The sequence below is a fragment of the Phalacrocorax aristotelis genome, chromosome 12 (assembly GCF_949628215.1).
Source record: "Phalacrocorax aristotelis chromosome 12, bGulAri2.1, whole genome shotgun sequence".
Classification (NCBI taxonomy): Eukaryota; Metazoa; Chordata; class Aves; order Suliformes; family Phalacrocoracidae; genus Phalacrocorax; species Phalacrocorax aristotelis.
In genome coordinates, this window is record NC_134287.1 from 1,992,116 (window position 1) to 2,015,098 (window position 22,983).

At 44.9% G+C, this 22,983-nt stretch overlaps 1 protein-coding gene across 1 annotated transcript in view; it reads right to left on the reverse strand.

Annotated features, from left to right (window-relative positions):
- Positions 1–521: 521 nt before the first annotated feature.
- The window catches only part of ALOX5 (arachidonate 5-lipoxygenase), a 33,812-nt gene continuing 11,350 nt past the window's right edge, over positions 522–22,983 (reverse strand). Inside the window, exons 4-14 of the mRNA XM_075107646.1 lie at positions 22,020–22,142; positions 17,486–17,592; positions 14,361–14,533; positions 13,485–13,631; positions 13,183–13,386; positions 12,868–12,954; positions 11,768–11,946; positions 8,350–8,471; positions 5,911–6,011; positions 3,124–3,294; positions 522–1,861 (exon numbers count right to left, since the gene is read on the reverse strand). Of these exons, the coding sequence (XP_074963747.1) occupies positions 1,682–1,861; positions 3,124–3,294; positions 5,911–6,011; positions 8,350–8,471; positions 11,768–11,946; positions 12,868–12,954; positions 13,183–13,386; positions 13,485–13,631; positions 14,361–14,533; positions 17,486–17,592; positions 22,020–22,142 (1,594 nt within the window). The 3' untranslated portion in view covers positions 522–1,681. The remainder of the gene's footprint in view (positions 1,862–3,123; positions 3,295–5,910; positions 6,012–8,349; positions 8,472–11,767; positions 11,947–12,867; positions 12,955–13,182; positions 13,387–13,484; positions 13,632–14,360; positions 14,534–17,485; positions 17,593–22,019; positions 22,143–22,983) is intronic.

Consider the following 22,983-nt stretch of genomic DNA (forward strand, 5'->3'; position numbering starts at 1 on the left):
CGTCAGCTTGTTGCTTTTTTTGCCTTTTCCATTTAAGTGGCGCTATTTTTTGCCTTTTTTGTTTGTTTTTTTTTGGTTGGTTGGGTTTTTTTTGTGGCTCACATGTTATGGTCTCTGATCCCTCCGCCCTGTTCCAGTGTTGCTACGCAATTGCACGCCTCAGCTCCTATAGTCGTCACTTCTCGTGGGTTGCGGTAAAAGGAAGATGCGCAAGGCTTAAATGCACTTCCTCGATAACCTTCCATGTTTTTGCTGGAACTCTTTAGCTGGGAGAAAAAGGGAATCAGTCTGCTGCAAAGAGTCTAAAAATCAGTTGTGCTTCCATGCCTGTGTTTCACATGAAACAGAAATGACGTGTATTTTAGTAGCGCCCTTTTCCAAATCACACGTGAATGATGGAAATAACTATATTTCTCAAAGTGCAGGAGCTTAATTTCTCTACGCAGCACACTGTGCTTTTTCCTACAAGGTTTTCAAGATATACAGCATTAGATATTGAGTTAAGAAAGAAAAGCTAGATGTTCTTGTTCAGTTTTGTTTTATTAGCACAGGAAGCTTTCTTCTCTTTTGAGAAAACACACTGCAGGCTGGTGAAGCTAGTACAAGGAACAAACTCTGGGAAAAATAAACCAAAATTGTTATTAACAAAACTACTACTCTTAAACTTCCCAAACCTCCTTTCCGCTTTCATTACCTCAATGACTGTCTCTACTTTAACCAAAGCCCAAGTACTTGAACCTCTTCACCTCTAAACAAAACAGACAAAACCTAGTTGTTTCTAAGGTGGAACATGCCAGTTATGCTTAATTGACCAAATCTGACGATTCCCCCTTCTCCACAATTTTTATCCTTACGCAAAGGAGCTTCTTCATCCCCCACAAAACAAGAAACTGTACACAAAAATCAGGCACCTCAGCCATCAGGCTGAAATCGAGCGTAAGCACTGCTACATCTGTACTCATTGCCATTGTGCCAAGCAAAACGTTTGTCCATGCATGTGAATGACATCAAACTCTGCTGGCAGAGGCTAAAACAAACAAACAAAGCTTATGTAAAAAATATATAGGTTTATGGAGGTACAAAATTTTCATCTGCTACGAATCAGGATATCTCATTTCATATGAACTCCGTAAGAAAGTAATAAAAAACCATCAGCTATGTTAAGAAAATGTTCTGGTTCTACCTTCATCCTGATTAGGACATGACAGTTGTAGAGAAAATATTTAAAATTTGTTATAATCAGATAAAAAACAATGCAGAAGCTTTATATTTTTATATGTTACCAGTGTCGCCTATTAAAAATAGGAAAGATTATAAAGATGTGGCTTGCTTATTGCTTGTGATGCTATATTCATTGAATAAGATAAGGAAATCTGTGATTATATTGTTTTGACCAGGAGAGGGAAAGCTAACAGGAACATGGATATTGATTCCAAGATATATTAAAAAATCTTGGAAAAGTAAACTTGTAACAAAGTTGACCTAGAAGGTCATCAACTAGACTTTGCAAGAGCAGTTGTAATCAAATTTGTTTTGGAAGTCCAGATAAACTATGGGTCAGCTCTGATGGAGAGGGTGGGTTTCTTATTTCATCCATTTCCGAAGGTTCACCCAAAAGAAGCGTATGTAACAGAAAAGCTTCATTAGCTTTACACGCCTCCAAACTCTTCCGGGCATCTGCTCAAACAGCAACACTGTTGGGAATGCGATCTGGGGAAAGGTAGTAGTAAGGAAGCTTTTTGTTCTTGTTGCGCTCAGCGATGGTGTTGACGATCTCATCCAGATTCTTGCGGAATTTTGCCATGGCCTCTTTCACCGGCTTCTCCACGAAATGTTCATCTGGGTACGTGCCCAGAAACAGCTAATTGAAAAACACCAAGAAATCATGCTTTGAGAAATCTTGGGCTATTCTGTTTCAACGTTATGTCATCTGCAGAACAACACCCAGAGCCTCACAAATGCGACTATTAAAATGGTACTCTCTATATTTAAGCTAGCCTACACTGGCACTGCCGATGAAAGATGCTGTCCCGTTCTCCCTCCACTGCTAGCTGCTTCTTTTCATCCCTGCATCTTTCTGTAGTGCTGGTTCAGGTATCTACGTGGCACCTCCTCCCCCTGCAAGGAGCTGATCCACTGAAAAATGAGCACTTTTTTTCAGGCCAGTTGTCAGCCAGATCAGCTTCCCAAGCCAGACCTCTGCGTAGCCACTCGAACGTTTTTTTTTGTGCTACTAAAGAAACAGACAGCATGGAAGGGGAATGAACAGCCAGGGATGAAAAAGGAAGATGACTGTTTCTTTCAGCGAAGGCAGAAGTTTCTGTTGACTTAAAACTGTCCTACAAAGTTCAACCTGACAGATGCTTTAGTCAGCTTGGACGCTAAGGGTGCTCTGAATACTGCACTGCCAATATGCATACTGGCATGTTACCTGCTTTGGGTAACTCTTTCCCATGATACTACCCATACTACTAGCTTCTCAGCTGAAATCTGCTTTCTTCTTCAAGAGAAACTTCAGAGGTACCCTCTGTCCATCCTCTTCCGTTTAAGGATTTCAAAACACACCCTCCAGGCGCAGCCCTTGGGCGAGACAACCAAGTACCTACAACCTCATTTTACATGAGGGAAATGGCTATAGACCACGCTTGCAAAGCGTCCCATAGGCTTGTTTTGTTGCACTCCACACCAGCCAGGCACAAGCCACAGCTGTAGTGCATGTGGCCCTGGGGCAGATTTTCCAAAGGGACAGGACATGGGGACACAGCGGTGCTGTAGCTTCTCCACCAGCACTGCTGGGGCACGGAGTGGAAAAAACCCTTGTACCTCTGCAGCCCTCTTCCTCCCACACCAGCATCCTTACTCAGCAATGCCATACTTGAGTTTAGAAACTTTCATTTTGGCTGAAACACAGCCTCAGAGTAAAAATACTTCTTTTGCTCAGAGCTGGCGTGCATCTGGCGGAACAAGGGCAAACCCACACCACAGATACACCGCCACAGAAAGGCAAACATGGTCCAGTCAAGCACAGAGCAGCACCACAGTCTCATGAGTCCATGTGGTCTTGCTGTGGCCCTTGCCGCCTCACCTACATCTCCACCACCTACAGAAGGGAGGTTGACTTACTTCATTGTCCTGGAATTGGCTCAAGGCCCAGACAGCTCCAAGATGCCAGCAAGAACGTCCCCTGTCTGGCAGACTCTCCACAATTTGCTCGATGGTGGTTGTCCCCTTTTCTGTCGGAGGAGGGCGGCGCATTGTTGGTGGGGCATTGGGAATCCAGGAACACCAGTCATACTGCACAACAAAGCAAGACAGCACAGTGAAAGGCTACAGTGGCTGGTGTATAGGAGCACTGCAAAGAAAACCAGGAGTCCTGACACCAGGGAGTTTGCTTCTGTAATATGAGCCTCTCAGAAAGAGAAGATACTAACTAAAGGACAGAGGGATGTTCTAGAGAAGGACTGAAGGAGAAAAGGAAGTCCCTACCCTCTTTCTCAGGACTGCAAAAGGGAGAGAGCTGGGTTATATGTCTGGGAGCAGGTATTCTGCTAACCACAGGCATGCGCCACACAGCGCAGATTCACCAGGCAGGCTAAGGACTTAGCTATCTTATTAAACAAAGATCTCTTCTGATAATCTGAGGCAACCTCTGATAAAAAAAACTATAATTGATAAAATCTCCTTTTCTTCTGTTGCTCTTTTCTGCAAAACTCGTGCTAAGAACATGCCTGCAGTACTGTGGTCAGGCAGTACGAGAGGCAAAGGGAAGGAGGTACATCATGGAATATAGCATGTGGGTGTGGCACTGGTGAGCACCAGACTGGGAACCCAGAATCACTTCTGGCCTGCTTCAGTGATGTAGGATGGTGATGTCTCATCTTGACCCCGAGTTTTGCCACCATCTGAGATGTGGCAATACTGAGACGTACCGTAATTCTTTCTTTTCCAAGCACTTTTTCATTACCTTCATACATATCCTCTGGCCAGCCATTTCAGCTGTGTGCTCAACCTTTTCTCTCCAGTGCATAGCCACCGCCTCTTACTCTCAGCCCTCTCTCTCTGCCATATTCCCCCAAGGCTTAAAACCCTTTTGCTGATGGGCTGAATACCCTCTGCATGCCAATTTGCCCCTCGCAGTCTCTGAAGGCTCTCTGCTAAACCCTGGCAGCCTGGGCAATATCAAGAGATGGTTTCTTAGTGGTACTTGGACAGGATTTCCTGAGGGGGAGGTTGGGAGATGTCTCAAACACTTGTAATGACAGTTAGAAGTGAACAGTTGCAGAGGTCCCTGGTCATGGATGTGGCACAGGAATAGCGTGGGTTCATTTGACACCTGGCTCTAGACCTGCTCTAGGGCTCCTGAGCTGCAGGGGTGGACAGGAGGGTCAGCATGGAGAGTGATGTGAGATGTATTTGGGAATAACTACCATAGGAAAGATGGTCTCCCTGCTTACCTGTGAGATCACTCATGCCTGAAGCCAGAACATGTGCCAAGAAAAAGCCCATAGAATCACAGAATATCTCAGGTTGGAAGGGACCCATGAAAGTCATCGAGTCCAAGTCCCTGTTCCTCACAGGACTAACTAAAACTAAACCATACGACTAAGAGCATTGTTCGGACACCTCTTGAACTCTGACAGGCTTGCCACCATTACCACTTCCCTGGGGAGTCTGTTCCAGTGACTGACCACCCACCCAGTGAAGAAGCTCAGTGCAATACAGCCTGACAAAGAGATTTGTTTCTGGCTGTGAAATCTGCTTTCCAAAATGCCTTGATGTTGGAAGAAACGGCATTTGAAAGGCAGGTTGTTATTATAGTTTCAGGGTAGATATATGTCGTAAAAGGCAGGCAGGGATAACACAGGCTATCGGTATGTGTCACATTAAATATCACAGAGGAAGCTCAAAGTTGCCAATTGCCTTGCAAACTCGAGAAGTGAGCAGCAACGCCCTTTCCATGCATTGGGAATATTAAGCACATTGGTGCTTTTGAAAACTTGACCATATGTGACCAAAGCCTAGGTCCTCACAGATGTACTGCTTCAAATTTCTATGTATGCCAGTGGGAGTTGAGTGCCTAGGTATCTAATGACCTGGACTCCTGTCCCAGGCTTGTCTGTGAGGCAGCAGAAAGCTGAAGTGGAGGTCCTGCAGATGTGCAGGGCAGCTGTCACCTGGCTAACTCAGGACCCTTGGTAAATGCTCCATTAGGCCAGGCAGATCTCTGCACTGCTGGGACTGAGCTGTTGGAAACAGCCGGCGGCACTGACTCAAAGACAGATGGCGTCTGCAGATACGTGAACTGCCGTCACAGCACGGAGCTGTGCTGCACGCGTTCCCTAAGCCACATCAGAAAGCGGGTTGTATGCTGCTTCGGCACGGGCACCCTGCCAAACGAGGGCAGCTTACACCAGCAATCCACGGCACCTACCCGTGGATGCGCCCGCAGCAAGCGCAAAGCAAAGCCACTGAGCATAACCCTGTGTTTCACTGCAGAATGTGCCACGGACTATCAGCACATATCCAGGCAGTTCGTGTGGTGTCTGGAGGGCACGGTAGCTAGACTGTGCACCTGAACCCTTCAGCATGTCTGAAAGGGGTCTTAACAACACATTTAAATGCTTAAAAAAATTGTTCCCCATAATAAAATCACTAAAACTAAAATATACAAGCTAGAACCTCTAAATTGGAGCTTTGGTACGTATTTAGGACTCAAAATACTTTTCTCAGCTTCCAAAATAATTCAGTTTCCACGTGCTTCATGGCGATTCGCAGATGGCTCTGTAGTCATTTTGACCAGAAAGAGTAATGTAAAGTCTGTACATCTACTAACAAACACTTCTTGGGTCTTGCCCTGGGAGACGCATCTCCCAGCCCAGAAAGAAGAACAGTCTTCTCAGAAATTCCTACCTGACCAAAATTCACAGATGCATGCTGGGCCGATGTGGTGAATATTACCACTGTGAGATACTCTGCTAGCTTCTCTCGCGTCCTGATCATCTTAGGAAATCCTAAACGAGGGAGAAGAAAAGCTTAAGTAACCCAGTTACCCAGTAGTCATCAGCTACTCAAAAGGCATGAGTCTGAGGACTGTGCAGTGGTCGCTGAAGAGCAGGGCATTCTCCTCTTGGCTGTCCGGCCACAAAAACAGTGATCCTGCCTTACCTCAGACAGGTTTGTGAGGCATCACCGCTGCCTGCAAAGGAGGTGGCACTCCTTAAAGGAAAGGCAAAGTATAACTACCCCTTTTAAAAATACCATATCCCAGTCCCCTCACCCTACCTACCCTGCAGCAAGGAACCCAGAGAGTCCACAGGGCAGGGGCTTCATGCTCCCTTTTTCTCCAGTCTGCAGTGCAATCAGGGAAGGTTTATGCCAAGGAGCAAATGACCATGTGTTTGTATTTATAAAGGTCTGAGGCTCAGCGATCAGGTGCACTGCGAGGAAGAGCGCGGGGAGAGCTTATTTACTGGAACGGGAAGTGTGGAAATGAGAACTTCTGAAAGGGAAACAACAGAATGAGGAACAGAAATAGTTGCATCAAGCTGTCTTTGAAGGGAATAATCAAATGGAACTATATAAAGAAAGGAGGGAATAGCAGAACTAGGGAAATAATTTCCTACCAAAGCACCCCTGAGCCTGTATCTCTCCTATCCCCACTATACCACAGTCCTGTGCTGTACTCCCTGTCCCAGCCCAATGGGACCACAGGGCCCAGGATACCTAGAGACCTGTCAGTGCCCTGGGGCGAGCTGCCCACGCTCAGGCTGCCTGTGCCAGCCGCTTCACATCTCCACCACCAACCCGATGCAGATGTGAACTCAACCTGAGAGGGGGAAGAGGTACATGGTAGCTCTGGCCAGCCACCAAGCCCAAAGAGGAGCGGATGCACCATCCCCTCCTGTGTCCTGCACACTGTCCTCATCTTTAAAGGGACCTGGCATGCTCCCAGTCAGAGCAGCCCTCCCAGGGCGGGAACGGAGACTGGAGGGGCAGCTCTGGGTGCAACAGCCTCCCCCGTTTATCCTCCTTCCGTTCTTTACAGACCCAGCCAACTCCCGTTGCCCTCTGCCCCAGCCCTTGGAGTGGCAGCAGTGCAGACAGGGATGCTGCAGGCCTGGCAGGTTTCCCAATGGTAGTGGCAGTCCTGTCACCAGTGGTGCTTGTAGTGTCCCACCCCAGCTGTAGCCCTGGAAAGGTTCAGTACTTGTCCCATATCAAGATGCTTAAGTCAAGCATGAAGTTCCTACTAGCAGGCCATTTCTAAGCTTTTCCTAAGAGACAACTAGACAAATAAAAATGATAGCAAATAGGTGTCCCCAATCCTTTGCTTGCTCAGGCAGGTAAAGCCCAGGAGGCTGTTATACACCAGCGCATACTGGTAATGAGTGGAAACATCACAGTTTTGCCTGGAGGTCTCACACACAAACGTGTGCATGCAATGCCAAAGCCATTTGCTCCAGATCAGTGGCCAACAGGTGTTTCCAGATGTAAATCAGTCCGGAAAGTATGAAGAATCCCCACCCATCTGTATAAATTCCTGAAAACCTGCTTGGACAAAATTTAAGGGGAAGAAAAAAAAACATATTTAGGGAAAGGCAGGAGAGCATTAACCCAGGTGGGAGAATAGAGCCGTGTTAGGGGTGAGAGCACCCACAGCCAAGTAATGGTTTGCAAGAGATGAGAGGCAGTGCGAGAAGACAGAGCAAAGGAAAATATTGCTTGGAAATAATTATAAGTATCTTCTCTTGAAGAGAGCAGAACAGCTCAGTGATGACACAGATGTTGAACAAATGTGAAGTGCAGCAAAACCATAGAGTGGTTTGGGCTGGAAAGTCATCTAAAGGTTATCTAGTCCAACACCCCCTGCCATGGGCAGGGACATCTTTCACCACAGATCAGGCTGCCTAAACACCACGCAACATGACCGTGAACACTTCCAGGCCTTCCTTGTTCTTATTTAGTGCAAGGTTTGAAGGAGAGGATTCAAGGGGGTGTCGCTGCTCCTTGTGATTTTGGTCAGTCTGCCCGGTGGTTCCAACATCACAGACAGCCCCTCTCCTGAAGCTTAAAGCGTGAGTCGACAAGATCAAAGGCGCAATCCTCAGTGTCCAGAGAGATTACACAAGTTGCCCAAGCTCATGGTGAGAATCTGCGGCAATGGAAGGAGCTGTCTCCTGAGGGAGGGCGGGCCTGACCCAGGCTCTCATCCATAAAACTGAGCATCTTTGGGCCAAGAAGGGAGAGGGTCTCCAGCAGTTCAAGGCATGCTGTGCATGCAGCACTGCTGTCAGCAATGCTATCAGGGACCCGACAAGCTGCAGACCTGGCTGGGCCATCACACCTTACCTGAGGCCTTCACGCCCCTCATCCCATAGACGTAAATATCTTTGACAAAGGCCTGGAGCTCCACGTCCTCACACACCACCTCGTCGCTCTCATAGTAGATGTGAATGACATCCTCTGCAAAACTGCGGATGCAGGAACAAATGAACAAGACAAAATGAAAAGGAGAAGAAAAGCCTGCTGGTCCCTGAAGATCTTCAACTGACCTCGCAGAGGCGGCAGACACTACATAGGGAAAGCAAAAGGGCAAGAGCGGGTCTCAACACCCTCCAACCTCCTTTCCACAAGCAGTGGGAATGCCCAGAGGCAACTTTAATTCATTTCTGACTGCAGCATCACTTCCTCTCACAATAAAAAGATGTTTGACTACACTGCATCCCCTCAACAGTCCTGTGCACTATATTCTCTTACTTGAGGTTCTGCTCCTGCCCAGACCTCTGCCCTCACATCTACATCCTTTTCTTCACCTAATACAGGCACCCTCTGGCATATCCACATGGCCCTCACACTGGAAGCAAGGGATACCGGCACCATCCCCTGTAGGTGGGATACTCCAAAGCTGTCCCTGGATACCATTCAAGTAGTTGATCCCCTCCTACTGCATATCCTTTTCACAGAACCCAAGTGGCACACGCCAAAGCTGGGGGCAGAGGGGCACAGAAAACTCATGGGGAGGAGACATCTAGACCTTTTTCCTACACCTTCTGCATACAGTGGACATCTTCACTGTGTTCAGTTTCTCTTCTCAAAATCCCTCCTTCTAGGCAAGCTTCCCAGGCTAATTCACCTCAGAAAGAAAGGCTCTTAAAACACTAAGATAACAGAGAGAGTTCTGAAAGCAATGAAAATAGGAAAGCCTGATTTCCTGCAGATTTGCATCTCATGACTGAATGACTGGTTGTGCTGGTTTTGGCTGGGATACAGTTAATTTTCTTCATAGTAGCTAGTATGGGGCTGTGATTTGGATTTGTGCTGGAATCGGTGTTGGTAACACAGGGATGTTTTCGTTATTGCTGAGCAGGGCTTACACAGGGCCAAGGCCTTTTCTGCCTCTCACCCACCCCACCAGCGAGTGGGCTGGGGGTGCACAAGGGGCTGGGAGGGGACAGCTGACCCCAACTGACCCCAGGGATGTCCCACACCATATGGCATCGTGCTCAGCATATAGAGCTGGGGGAAGAAGAAGGAAGGAAGGGGGAGATGTTCAGAGTCACAGCGTTTGTCTTCCCAAGTCACCGTTACGCGTGATGGAGCCCTGCTTCCCTGGAGATGGCTGGGCTCCTGCCTGCCCGTGGGAAGGAGTGAATGAATTCCTTTTGCTTTGCTCGTCTGCGCGGCTTTTGCTTTACCTGTTAAACTGTCTTTATCTCAACCCATGAGTTTTCTCACTTTTACCCTTCCGATTCTCTCCCTCATCCCCTCGTGGGGGGAGGGAGTGAGCAGCTCTGTAGTGTTCAGCTGCCAGCTGGGGTTACACCATGACACTGGTTAACGGAGCTATGCTGAGATATTTTATTAGCTCTGCAGGTACCTATAATCTCTTGCTAAATATTTTCACAACAACCCATAGGGTGAAACATTTGCCTGCAGATGCTGACTGATGGGATCAAGAATTGTTATCCAATACTGATTTATCCCCTAATAAGCTATAAATTTATTGTAATTTGGAGACCTTTACAAATCTGTCAGTGTGGTTTATATTAGCCAACCAAATCAAGAGTTGTTATTGAGGTAGGCAAACAACTGTATGAACACCAAGAGTTGAAGTAATTTTGGCTTCCAGAGGAAGCCAAAGGAAAAGAAAAATCCTGCAGTGATAAAGATGCCCTGCATGAGCTCTGCCTCCATCACCTGGCACCTGTGCCCAGTACACACAGAAGGTAACCCTTCTCTTACACAGAGGCAGTATTTTTTACCTCCTGCCATACAAATAAATACAAATTTGTATATGAAGTGTGGATGAGGCCTTTTGGGTTGGAATGTTTACCTGCAGTTAGGTCATAAATAAAATAGAGGAGGTGTTCAAAAATTTGCCGTGTGACCCTCAGTGTTTCTACAGGAACAGCTATATATCAGCTTTATTAAGTCTACCCCACCTTCCACAGGTTAAGCAATGCTTGCGATAGAAGTTATTTCATCAAAGGAGTGGAGACTGACACCCCTGCAGAGCATATGAGATTCATGGTGTCTAGATAGATGCACAACCATTGGTTCATGGGTCAGGATGTCATGCACTCAAAAGGGCACTGCCCACACCTTTTATAATAGGCCAAATTATTCACTTACGAAGAATGTCTCAGCCAAGTCTGAGGTAGTATAATGTCCTCCTCCAGCTAGGTTAACACCTACAAACATTCAGACTCAATCAAGGTGACTAATTACGATCTGGTGTTTAAAAAGGCATACCTTAGTCAGCAAAGAAAACACAGGAAAGAGAAGGACAAGAACCAGACTACGTCAAAAAAAGAAAAACAAAAATGTTATAACTTCCTTTTCTCTCGAATGGGCACTAACAATTGCAGGAAATACTGCAAGATAACACCACACCAAAACACAGAGAATATGCAGGAGGCAAATATGTACCCAACACTTTAAACATTATCCTTACATTATAAACCCCCTACTTGGTGTACACAAAAGATCTGATTTTAATGAGCATGCTTTTCAAAAGCCATGTGACCAGAAACAGCTGCGTATTTAGCAAGCAACTTATGCCACGCAAAAATATGTTGTTTGTTAAATGACATGCCACTGTAGAATAAAAACCATATGATTCACTACATTCTGAGGCAGCGTTTCATACTTGAAAAGGAGCCGTGTTTGTATGGTAGAGCAGCCTTGCAGTACCTCTCCTGACTCAGAATTGCTGGCCTTTCTGACAAAACTTGGGCCTCGCAATTTTAAGGCATTTTAAAAAAGGTTTTGCTCGAATCAGTTAACACCTAATTTATGTGGTTTCTTAACAGAACTCTCTCATACAGACCAAGCTTACATTTCTACTCCACAAGAACCTTAATGAGCACACGTGGCTGGCTCAGAGAGCTGGGCTCTCTCTTGGTTTGTGTATAGCTTAAAAAAAAAAAAAGTAATTACATTCCCTTTGCAGGGCTAAATTCCACTCACTAAATTCTGTGAAATCCTAGAGAAGAGTACGTACTGATAAAGGGGCCTCTGAAATACAGAATGCAAGAAAACAGGGCTGAAAAAAGCACAAATTAACAGTTTTCCAAGAGTGAGTGCTTGCTTGACTATTTATTTTTCCTCAGGTGAGACATGCTGCATGGAAAAGGCTCTGTGTGACTAAACAGCCCAGGTGCTGTTCACAAGGCTGTGATGAAAAGTAAAGTGAGCAGAGAGAAAATGAAGTTGTGTCTCTGTGACAGTGACTTTATTAGTCATTTCTAGAACTACAGTCTCTTACCTCTTTATAGCCTCCCAGACTTTAATGCCATCATCCCGGTAGTAGTAGTAAGGGATATCCTCTTTGCTGTCCATCCCTTTGGCTTTGATCTCCTCAGGGAAGCAGAGGGAGCTGTAAGTCAAATCCTTCATCGCTTTCTGCACCATTTGTACATGTCCTCCTCCACCTGTAGCATTTGCCTGCAGGAAGAATGGCAAGATGGGAACGGCAGATTATGTTCATATCATATGAAGATTATGACATATGAGATTATGTTCGTATGCCCTTTGTGCCGAGACTGGTTTTCCAGATTCACAGCAGCTGGTATTCTCTCTTTCTGAATAGACTTCTGAAACCTCCCCAGACTTCCCAGTTGTTCTAGCAAGTTGTTGCAGGGACTGCTGCATGCCAACCTGTTGTGATTCCTAGATGCAGCATGTCGTTTCTGGTGGAGCCAAGAGAGGAAGAGCTGGGTACATGTTAAGTACCAGCGCAGTCAGGTTTAGATGTTCATATTTGACCCAAGAGCTGTGCCACAGTCCATGATAAACAGCTATTTTTCACTGACTCAGATGAAGCTGAGTTTTAATCCTAGCAGATCTGCTCTTTATGGCACTTCAACAAGACAGTCCAGATCCTACACCCAGTATTTGCAGGCTTAGAAATCTCTCTTACCTGCAAGTCTTTCTCTGTGATGCGAATTTCCTTTTGTAATCACAAATTCTTTTCCTCTCCACCCTTCTCCAAGATGAATAACTGAGTACTTAAAAGAAATTGGGGACTTAACTGTGCAGCTATATGTGCAGGTGTGTACGTGCACATTATGTTGCCTTGCACTCTTACACTCATATCCCAAAGCCACATGAGTTATGAGGAAGTGAGATATTGACTCATTATTGACATTGGCCAGTTCTGAATTGGCTCTTCAGAGGTAAAAGACACCATCTTTAGGGTAACAAGAAATGAGTTAACTTAAGGCATCAGTTCTGTGTGCCAGTTTCTCAGGTGAAATTAGTTATGTTTGCCCTTCAGTAGAAAGGTCAAGAAGCAAGGCAATGTGTGATGGTTAAAGGATGAAAACACATACAGAATAATGAAGATTTGCAAAGGGGATTACTTACCTTGTCAAAAAGGCCACATTCACAGATAAGCTGTTCTCGGGCTTTGGTATTGATGGCTATTGTGAACCGCATGTGTGGCACCAAGAGCTGTGAAATGGGACAAACAATGAAAGAAGGAAAATTCTCTGACTGAATTCAACAGCAACCAGGTGTAAAGTTTGACATCCCGGAGTCCGGGCGGCTAGCTGTATGTTGTTTTGCTGTGCAGCTAGCCAAGCTATCTCAGCTGAGCTACCACCACGACTTCCTTTTGGTTTATCGAGATAATGTGGTAACCTCCTTGACCCACATAAATCCCTTCATGCAAGAACCAACCTTGAAGAGGGGATGCACAGCAGGCAGCTGCCGGAACATAGCTATGCTGAACACCTCCGAGACCAAGTGTGTCCGTAAGAGATGGGTCACTGTCTGGTGGATGTGGAAATCAGACGAGCGCACCCAAATTTTAGCTAGCAGCCAGTCATATGTGGCATCTGAAGGAAGGAATATGGGATTGTCCGGCCCAGGCTTTTGACCAAGCTGAAAGATACGAAAGGAATACAAAATCCCAAGGCATTCATGTCTAAGATGAGACAACAAGCAATGTGTCCCTTTCAAGACCCTGACAATAAGCCCACCTGGATTGCAATGGGTACAATTTTATTCTCCAGATTCTTATACAGCAGACAGATGGGTGCAGCCAAGTACTGTATTGTGCAGGGGTCTGTTTTGTTGGCATCCACACCATCCAGCAGCTCATAGTCCACAATGAAAATGTTTCCTTGCTGGGGGAAGGGAAAAAGAAACAAAAATCATGGTGTGTTTTAATGGAGTGCAGGCAGCAAGGCTCGGAACAAAGGCTGGAAAATATCTGCAAGAGGCTAGCTTGTGCCTTGTGGTTACCAGCGGCCACCGGCCTGCCCTTGCTCATGGTGGCTCAGGGATGATGCCGTTGAGAGAGCAAGCACCTTTACACAAACTGCCTGACTCACAAGTCACAAGCTGAGCCTGCTAGCGAGCCTTTCAAAGAGCAACTAAGTACTTGGCATTCATGCAGTGACACTAGGATGCAGACAAGTTTCACACTGGCAGCTGAAGAGACCCCTGTGCTCATTGTACAAACAGAAGCAAGGCACCACCCTTGCCAACCCTTCTTCAGCATGTTAGAAGAACTCTGCGGGTGACAAGAGGGTAAGACCCTACCAGCAGAGGGAGAGGCCCTTTGTCCTTCTGAGGCAGCTGGTCAATCCCTAACCTTTCAGATTAAACCACTGAAAAAAAGGACCCTTCACCTCCTGACATCTCTTTAACTGGACCTGGAGGCGTGGTCTGCAGCTCCCAGATAGCAGGAGAAAACCGTGAAGTGTTTGCCAGTCTGCAGAGCAACTAGCTTTGCCATGACCAGCCTTACAGCCTGAAGAGAGGAGATGTGGCTGAAGGCAGTTAGACCAGGATTTGGACATTAGAGGATATGAGAAGGAACAGACGAAGTCCAACTTCATGCAGAGGCCTACCTTCACTTCCTCCTCCAAGGTCAGGTTCCTCTCCAGACTGCATTCTACCATATCTGTAGTCACAGGCAACTTCTTGGGTATCTCTGTGCATCTCCGGATCAGCACAGGATTGCATCCATTCAGGAACTGGTAGCCAAACATAAAATCTTCCTTCCAGTGCTGCATCACATATTCTAAAGGAAAAACAAGCCTGCAGCATCACTGTCTGCACTGCATCAATACCCTACTGCATTGCAGGATTCCTCCCTTCCTCCTCACCTTTGTTATAAAGTACTGCAACTTTGACTAAAGAAAGTAGCAAGAAAATTATTCAAAAGCTGCCGTAGAATTTTTAGAAAAATCACTTAAGTTAAATGGACAATGGAATATCTGCTTTTCACTTTGAGAAGAATTAAATTGATAATAATTTGTTTCTCCATGTACAGAGGCAATGAGGAGTAAAATATTCTGCTCCTATGAAAAATACTCTCTCCATCTGCAGAGCACCTTCTCAGGTCTTCCATGATATTTTTAAAACTCACTCTTTCAATTCTCAGGGTATGCAGTACAGAGGGATGAGTCCAAAAAAGACAGCGCAGGCAGAAGGGAAGTACAGAGCAATGAGGGCAGGGAAAGAACAGCAGTGGCTAGAGCAGTTCTCGTAGCTGGAGCTGGGTAAGGGGTACCGTGGGGAAGCGTTTTCATTTTGGGCTTCTTAGTAAAACTGCTTACCGATTGTCTTGTTTGTTTTTTTCCCCTCTATCTTTCAGTTGCTAATATAAATCCAGATCAATACCTCTTCTTAAGGAAATGCTAGTTTCAGGCACTCCATCTCCTTACTATCACCTATGTAGCACTACTGGATGTTTTCTACGACTGCAGTTTTCTGTTCAGCCTACAAGTTCAGAGTCAGAAAAAATCGTTATTCATTAATAATGAAAAATCCCATTGATGTCTTCAGGGGAAAAATGAAGCAAGTAAAGCTTTCCACTACTGCCTATTTTCAGATGAGGCAGAACTTCTGAAAGCAATTTATTTTTCTACAAAGGGTGAAAGGATGAAAAAGATAGGCCTGAAGGAATGCAGTGATAATAATAAAAAAAAAGTCTCAAAACTCACAATGCTTTCTAACAGAGTGGAAAAAAGTTCAGTTTACTTAAAGCTTACTTTTACATAATCTTTTCCATTTGCATGATGAGTTTGGACCTGTATCTGAAGTCTACGCCAAGTGAAAAATGACTCATCACCTTGGACAGAAACCGCATGACTGAAAAATGCCTTGAACTACCTTCTCCATTACCCCTGTTTCTGCCAAGGCTTGCAAATAAGCAGATCCAGAGTTGTATTAAAGTAACTGAGACCGATGCTTAACGTTTAAAACTCACAGAATTGGAGCTTTCCTCATGAGTATAGAAATGTTATCAGTGAAATCAATTGTAGCTCATATCTAGTTCTTGTGTTAAAAGTACTTCAGGAAACAATCTTATTAAATGTATCAAATTGCTGTAATTAGTTTTTAATAGCTCTGGCCACCTTGTGTGCTTTATTTTATAATGAGGCCACAGAAATTACTCACTTCTGTTAACTGGTCCTCAGGCAGCCCGAAGAGAAGCAAAACTTCAGAGCAGGAGGGAAACGTATTTTCCTTTGCAGAGTCTGAACAGGCTATTCACACACATGTGAGGAGGCACAGGCTAACCAATCTATAGTACCTGTGTATCTATTATATCCAATAATACAGTAAAATAAAGTAAAATAAAGGAACCACGGCTGATAGCAGAGGGTTGGGTCTGTCTCACAAATCAAAAGGCTTCCCAGCCCTGCTTTACAGAAATGACACCATGAACTTAAAAATCCATGTCTGTCCGCAATTCTGTTTACTGGGTTTTCAAATAACTGCTAGGATTTCCATACTGAAAAGGGTTAAAGAAAAGAAGTATTTTGTCTTTGATATGTTAATACTACATCAATGGAGTTTTTAACAGTAGAAGAGAGACTGCAGAAACTGAATGGCCCTGAATACAAAAGTGAAACTCTCACTTTTAGAGGGATTTTTGTCTTCTAATTAGAAGATGTGAGCATGAAATGGCAAGCAGGACATTTAATGCAGTATGCACAACTAATTCTGACACATTTTTGAAGAGAGATGACATTTTGGATAAATGCCACATGCCTTTTCAGGCCTAGACACTAATTTCCAGTAAGAACCACAGTTCCTCGGGCTGTGGTCTGATGGCCCACCCTGGCTGCAAGCAGGACTGGGTGAAAAAGGTACAGCTCCCAGGTCATTCCCAGCTCTTTACAACCCATTCCCAGATCTTTTGGCCTAGCAGCACAGGCTTTCATGCCTGAAATGAGTTCTGTCAAAATTACCCGGGTTGGGAAAAATTCACCACTGAAATAGCATTCGAACTGCCCGGTATCATTGTCACAAATGGCCCACAAGAAATGACTGGGGGAAGCCACAGGTGAGGCTACGACAGCAGAACTGAGGCAGCGGTACCCTCCCCGTGTTGGGACAGGGTTGAGAAGCTGGGGCTGTTAGCAGCAGTGCAGCCACGACCGAGCGCATGGCTGGGATGTTAGGCCACGGCCTTTGATCTGGTCTGTGTAAGAGGCAAGAGGGGTCATCCCTCATACTTGCCTTTAGCGGACAACATTTCCAAACGTGCCTCTTTGGAGATTCTCCGTGTATTTAGGTGGCTGAAGTGCGACACACACGACCAAACTTTCAAAAATGCCTCAACAGCTAATATGCTCTGAAAAGCACTCCCGCTAAGCTATCTCTAGGTTTAGATGTGAAATATTTATGCAAATTTGTCCGACTGGACTTGCACATATCTGAAAATACAGCTCTAAAAGCCAAAAGGGACTGTGATACCCAACTGGCCTGACCTCCAGTATAGCCCAGAACAGACAAGGTCCCTCAGCAATTCCCTGTAACTTTAGTTTGTGTGAGATCATAACTTCGCTTTTTGGTCTTGCAGGCTGCTGGTGTGATCAGCAGTCTAAGATTTCAGTTTATTTATGAAAAACCATGGGAGAGCAGAAAAGCGGGTCAGCCACTTCTGCCCTAATCATATAGGTACAAAACAACTAATTAGTCATTCTGGGACGCAAATATGAGCAAACGCTGATAAACCAACCAGATATTGTGTTGCTGATTCTGACAAAGATCCTCTCAAAGTCTGCAAAATCACTCCAGGAGGACTGGAACATGTGCATGAAACGGTTGACATAAAGGTTCTCCATCCTAAAAGTAAAACAAAACAAAACATCTCTGAAAAAGATAATCTCCAGCTTCCTCAATACCCTTCCCTGTTCTTTCCCACCCTTTTATAAACCTACACACAATAAATTTTTCACAACAGGAGATTGAACACCCTACAGAATTAAATTTGTTAGTTGTACATTTACACACAAGCCCGAAAGGCATCTCAAGGGCCCAGTCCCTACTATTGCATTTACTGGACTCCATTCTAGAGTTGTTCTCGGAAGCCTACAATGGCAGTGCTCTAAGAACCATGTCATATAAAAACTATAGTCAAAAAACACAGTGCTTCACACATCGTCAGTAGTTAGCATCAGCCGAGAGTGCCAAGATCATTATTAGCACCAGTTCAGAGAGGGGTATGGTGACACAAAGAGATTGAGTGGCTTGCACAAAGTCAGAACAAACCACCCAGGATCAGTCCAGCCAGTATTCCTAAACAGAGAATCACAGAATCACAGGTTGGAAGGGACCTCAGGGATCATCTAGTCCACACCTCCTGTAAGGATCTACGTAAGCAAGGTCAGACTGGATCCCTGCAGCATGAGGTCTGAGTTTTTGAGAGCTTTCTATTTATTTGAGCTCTTAGTTAGATCTGATGTTCATCTCTAACCTCAGGAACCAAGCCACTTGGTTGCAGACATCACATGAGCACGGGGGACTTGGAGCCAGAAACATCTGACTTAAAGTGCTCCTTCACCAAAGTATTCTGCCTACAACAGAGTCAAGCGAGTTCACCATGTACGAGATGACAAATCCTAAATTGTTACATAAATGGTAAACTGTTGTTATTAAATTGAAACAATTTATTTTGACTAGAAAGCAAATAATGAATTTGAAAAAGAAAGTTGGCTTTCCATTAACACTGCAAATGTGCAAAGAAAAGCACACCCATCACACAGAGATAAGCAGGGCCGATAACAGAGTAAAGAAAGTTCAGTGTCACAGGAAATCCTCCCAAGCAGAATCTGAGGCGGGAATAATCCCGGGAAGGTGGATTTATAATCAGTAAGCTTAGAAGACTGAGGCACCTTGAAAAGAACTGGATTAGAAGTGGCTGAAGAGGACCAAAAGCCTGGAAAAGCAGCAAGTGGTAATGGCTTCAAGCTGCGTCAGAGGAGGTTTAGATTGGATATTAGAAAAAATTTCTTTCCTGCGAGAGCGGTCAGGCCCTGGCACAGGCTGCCCAGAGAGGTGGGGGAGTCACCATCCCTGGGGGGGTTCAAACAACATGTAGACGTGGCACCTCAGTGCATGGTTTAGGAGGCCTGGGGGTGTTGGGTTGATGGTTGCACCTGATGATCTTAGACGTCTTTCCAACCTTAATGATTCCATGATTCTATGATGTGGAGGAGGGCTCTAGACCAGCATGGCCATAACCCAGACAAAGGAGCTGTTTCCACACTGAGCCCAGATGGGGAGCATGTCGCATGGACTGTTTCTGCTGCTGTAGATGGCTGTCAAGGTTAAGAGGTGCCTGGAGGCATGTTGGGAAGTAAAACTCAGGCAACTCTCTAGCCTGGGACAGGAGATGACCTCTCCAGAGGTCTCTTCGCGCCTGACATACCATTCTCCAGAATGGCTGGCTATCTGCGACAAAGTTTCAGGTTCCTGCTTCACGGGGAGGTGCCCTTACAGCCTATGGCAAAAATACATGTCCCCACACTCTGTTGAATTGTTTGCAAGTTTCACTTGGCTGAGAGCCAGGATGTCTGACAACACGCTACAGACCGGCAGGATGGGATTGCTAGAAGGGGAAGGTAGCCTCCAAATCGGTTATGTCTAAAGGAAAACTGGTCTATCTCTGGCTTTCGGATGCTGTTGCTCCTGTAACACTCCGATCACCTACAGGAACTGGGAAACAGCTGTTTTGCACTGGCTAACACCATGCTAGAAGCATCGGCTCTTGGAAAACACAGGATTTTTAAAAGTTTGGAACACCATGCCATTGCTGGGATAACAAGAGAAGATCCCAGTGACCTTGCATGGGATTTGTATATTTTCACATCTCTCCTCTTTCCTTAAAGGAGTTATTCCTTGCCTTTTCTGAGCTAGACTGTTTCTTGAAGGTGGGTCAAGGGAAGAGCTGTACAGTGTTTTCTTGCTTCCCTTGCTTGGAAACCCTTCTTGGTTTTGCCACAGGTTTATTCACACCACCACAACACAACAACTATGATGGGTTTTTCCCTTTTTCAGGGTGGCCGTACCCCTGGCTCTCTTTCAGGGTGAACAGGCTGTACTATTGTCCCACCCATTTGAATCTCAGAGCACATCACAGGTATGCATGGGGTCTCCTCCCAGCACTTTCTGGGAGGTAAAGAAAGTGAAATTATCAAATTTGATAATTTGATAAATTCAAATTGATAATTTAACTTATCAGTTTGCACACAGAGGGAAGATAAACTAAGAATTAGAGCCTGGCTGTGGTAATCTGGCCTGCATTGTATTGAAGTCCTGGCTACAGATCAAGAATGATCTCTTCTGGCCTTATCAAAAACTTGACTTGCTTTTTAAACAACGCTATGTAAACTTCCACAGTTTTCTTGGTTTATTTTACTTGTCTTTTTAAAATTCATTTTTCCAAATAACTATTTCTGATGGCCATTATCAGGTTCACTATCTGCTGACTAAAAGGCCCCTGCAGGGCTGGCTTCTAATATCTGTCTGGAACACGAACAGCAGAGTCTAGGGTTTTCCAAGGACCTATGGTCAATGCCCCAGAATCTTTAAAACTTCTTAAAACTTTAAGAATCCGCTGAATACTAAAGGGCTGCTTGAGGAGTAAGGTATTTCATGAGGTGAGAAGGGACCTCAACCTCTGGCTCATATTAAAGATGAGAGACTTGGTTCTTTGGAAGTCTAAACATAGCTATAAAGTTGAGGAAATACATGTGCCATTGGGTAAACTTGGGGGGCAGGAAGATCCCTCTGTCTTTCGTACCATTAATCTAACTCCTTGGTGTAACAGCTTGTATTGCATTAAAAAGTTACAAGAACACACACTCTGTGATCTGTTCCATCATTCTCCTAATATCTTCGTTTGCAAAAGATAGAAAGCTAGAGGCTCCTGGTCTTAAAAGCTATTCTGCTGCCTTATTCCAATTAGCTCGGAAAGGTCTAAGTCCCCTGGCCATATGTGCTGCAGAAACACACCCATCACCCTGTGCACACCTGGTGGAGATTTATTCTACTAAAAAAAAAAATTGCTCATGTTACAAAGCATCATTCCATTGTGAAAAACAGATCCTAGTGTGGGGGAGAGAGGAGGGATGGAGAAATTTACAGCAGAGCTAATACAGCCAGAAAAAAAACATGTGTTCTTTGAAGCTTCCAATTTTCCAAATTAGAAAACAAGCAGGCAGATTCTCTTGGAACAAACCATGGGAGTTGACTCTGTGCTGGTAGTGAAATTCAGTTGCATAAATGTAACACTAAGACACCTCTGACATGTAAGGTTTCAGTCACCGTGAGTTGCACAGATGGCCTCAGATAAGCAAGTATTCACTGTTATCAGAAACTGCAAGTTTCTCAGTAAGGGTATTAAACCCTCTAGTTCTTACTAACCTGTGCTTGATGACATAATCTCCATCTGATCACCCAAATAACAGGAGGAACACCTCTCCAAAATACAAAGAGACCAACATATTAACAGAATCACAGATGTAGAAATTGTAGGTGATCTTGTACCAGTGTTGTCTCATCTCAGAGTATCCCACCTTCTGATAGTATGGTGAGATGTCTGAGATAGTTTGATGTGACCTGGGAATGTGAGATTGCTCAGAAGGGGACCCACAGGCCAGAGAGGTCCTATTTGCCTCATTAACCCTGTACTGTTTCAAAGAGCTCTGCAAGATTGATTATTCAGGCTCATCCAATGGCCAGGACTCCTTTTCTTTCAACGGCAAGAGACGTGCAAGTGGGTGGACAGTGGCTTTGTTGCCTCAAGCAGATTACACTCAGATGTGGTTAACTGACGAGCTGCTCAGAACAGCTTTTCTTTAGGAGGGTGTCAGGGGTGCATTGATACCATCTCTTTGTATGTGACTGAAATGGTTAATGATCGCAAACAGCCAGGAGAGAGAGGTATCTGCAGGGGGCGACTCTGAGAACTAAGTCAAAAGCCTAAGGTATCAGGTGCCAATAGTCCTTCCTACACTTTTCACCCGTTCCTTCTCCACCCATCTACAGCCAAAACAGCGTCTAATGAGAATGCAGACAGTCAGTCCCCAGCGTGAAAGCTTAAAATATTGATATTTTAAAAAAACCAAAAATCCCTTTAATTCTTTCCTACTTTGACTGCAGATCTAGCTGGGAGAAAAAAATCCAGTTTTGAGATTTCAGTGGAACCAGATCCTTACCCTGCCCCAAAAGAGATTTTGTAAAACTCCTAAAGTTCCACAAACACTTACGCTTTAGAGTAGTTCAGAATGAAGTCAACTCCTTTCTCATTGTCAAACTGGATGTCACGAGGCAGATCACTGTGAGAATGGGCATCGATGCTCAGGGGAAAGCCTGGATGCCACTCCTTCCAGCTGAGAAAACAAGAGAGGTTGGATTAACCATATAACCTTACCAGCACAAAAGCTGTGCCATTCCTTTACCTACACTGCTTCTGTGACTGCATTCTATAAAGCAAATTTGTGGGAGAACCATTTGGGCCAAAAATAGTGACTTATACCACATCGATACCTACCAGTACCCTACAGACTCCTGAAGTACAATGGAAGGCATCTCCTTGGCCACTTACCTTCACAAAACTTGAAGTAACTTAATATCTGTGATGTTTACAAACACTTGTCACACTTGGTTGAAATTGGCAGTAGCTTCAAATGCATGGTGAGGGGAGGGGACGGAGACACAGCTGCCCAATGCACACTCATTCTTGGGGCTACATTTTTGCAGAACTGAGATACAGCAGCTAAAAGCACTCAGACATTTATTTAGGGTCCTCCAAAAGGAGGCTGTATAAGAGATGCAGATAGTCTTGATTCAGCTCCTCAGAAGAGCCTTATCTCCTAATGGCCATGGCACGCATTCTCTGCCATGTATGTTCTTGCACCATGCCTGCTTTCTACTTCAAAATAAAGGTGGCAATTTGTAAAGAATACTGTTTCAATGCTATTTCCAAATTGCCTGCCACAGAGAGGCTGTATTGTGTGTTATCAGTGATGCATCTGAATTGTAAATAGCTATTTTCCTGGAATTACAAATGGTTTTGCCTTCCTTTTTGCATACGTAAATAAAATTTTGTGCCACACCTGTTTTTGAACTGTATTTTACTCTGCTCTATCTACCATAATTTGCAAGCAAGATCCTTTCTTAGTCAAATGATGTCAACCACACATCCAGCAAGCCCCAGTCCATTGATTCTGA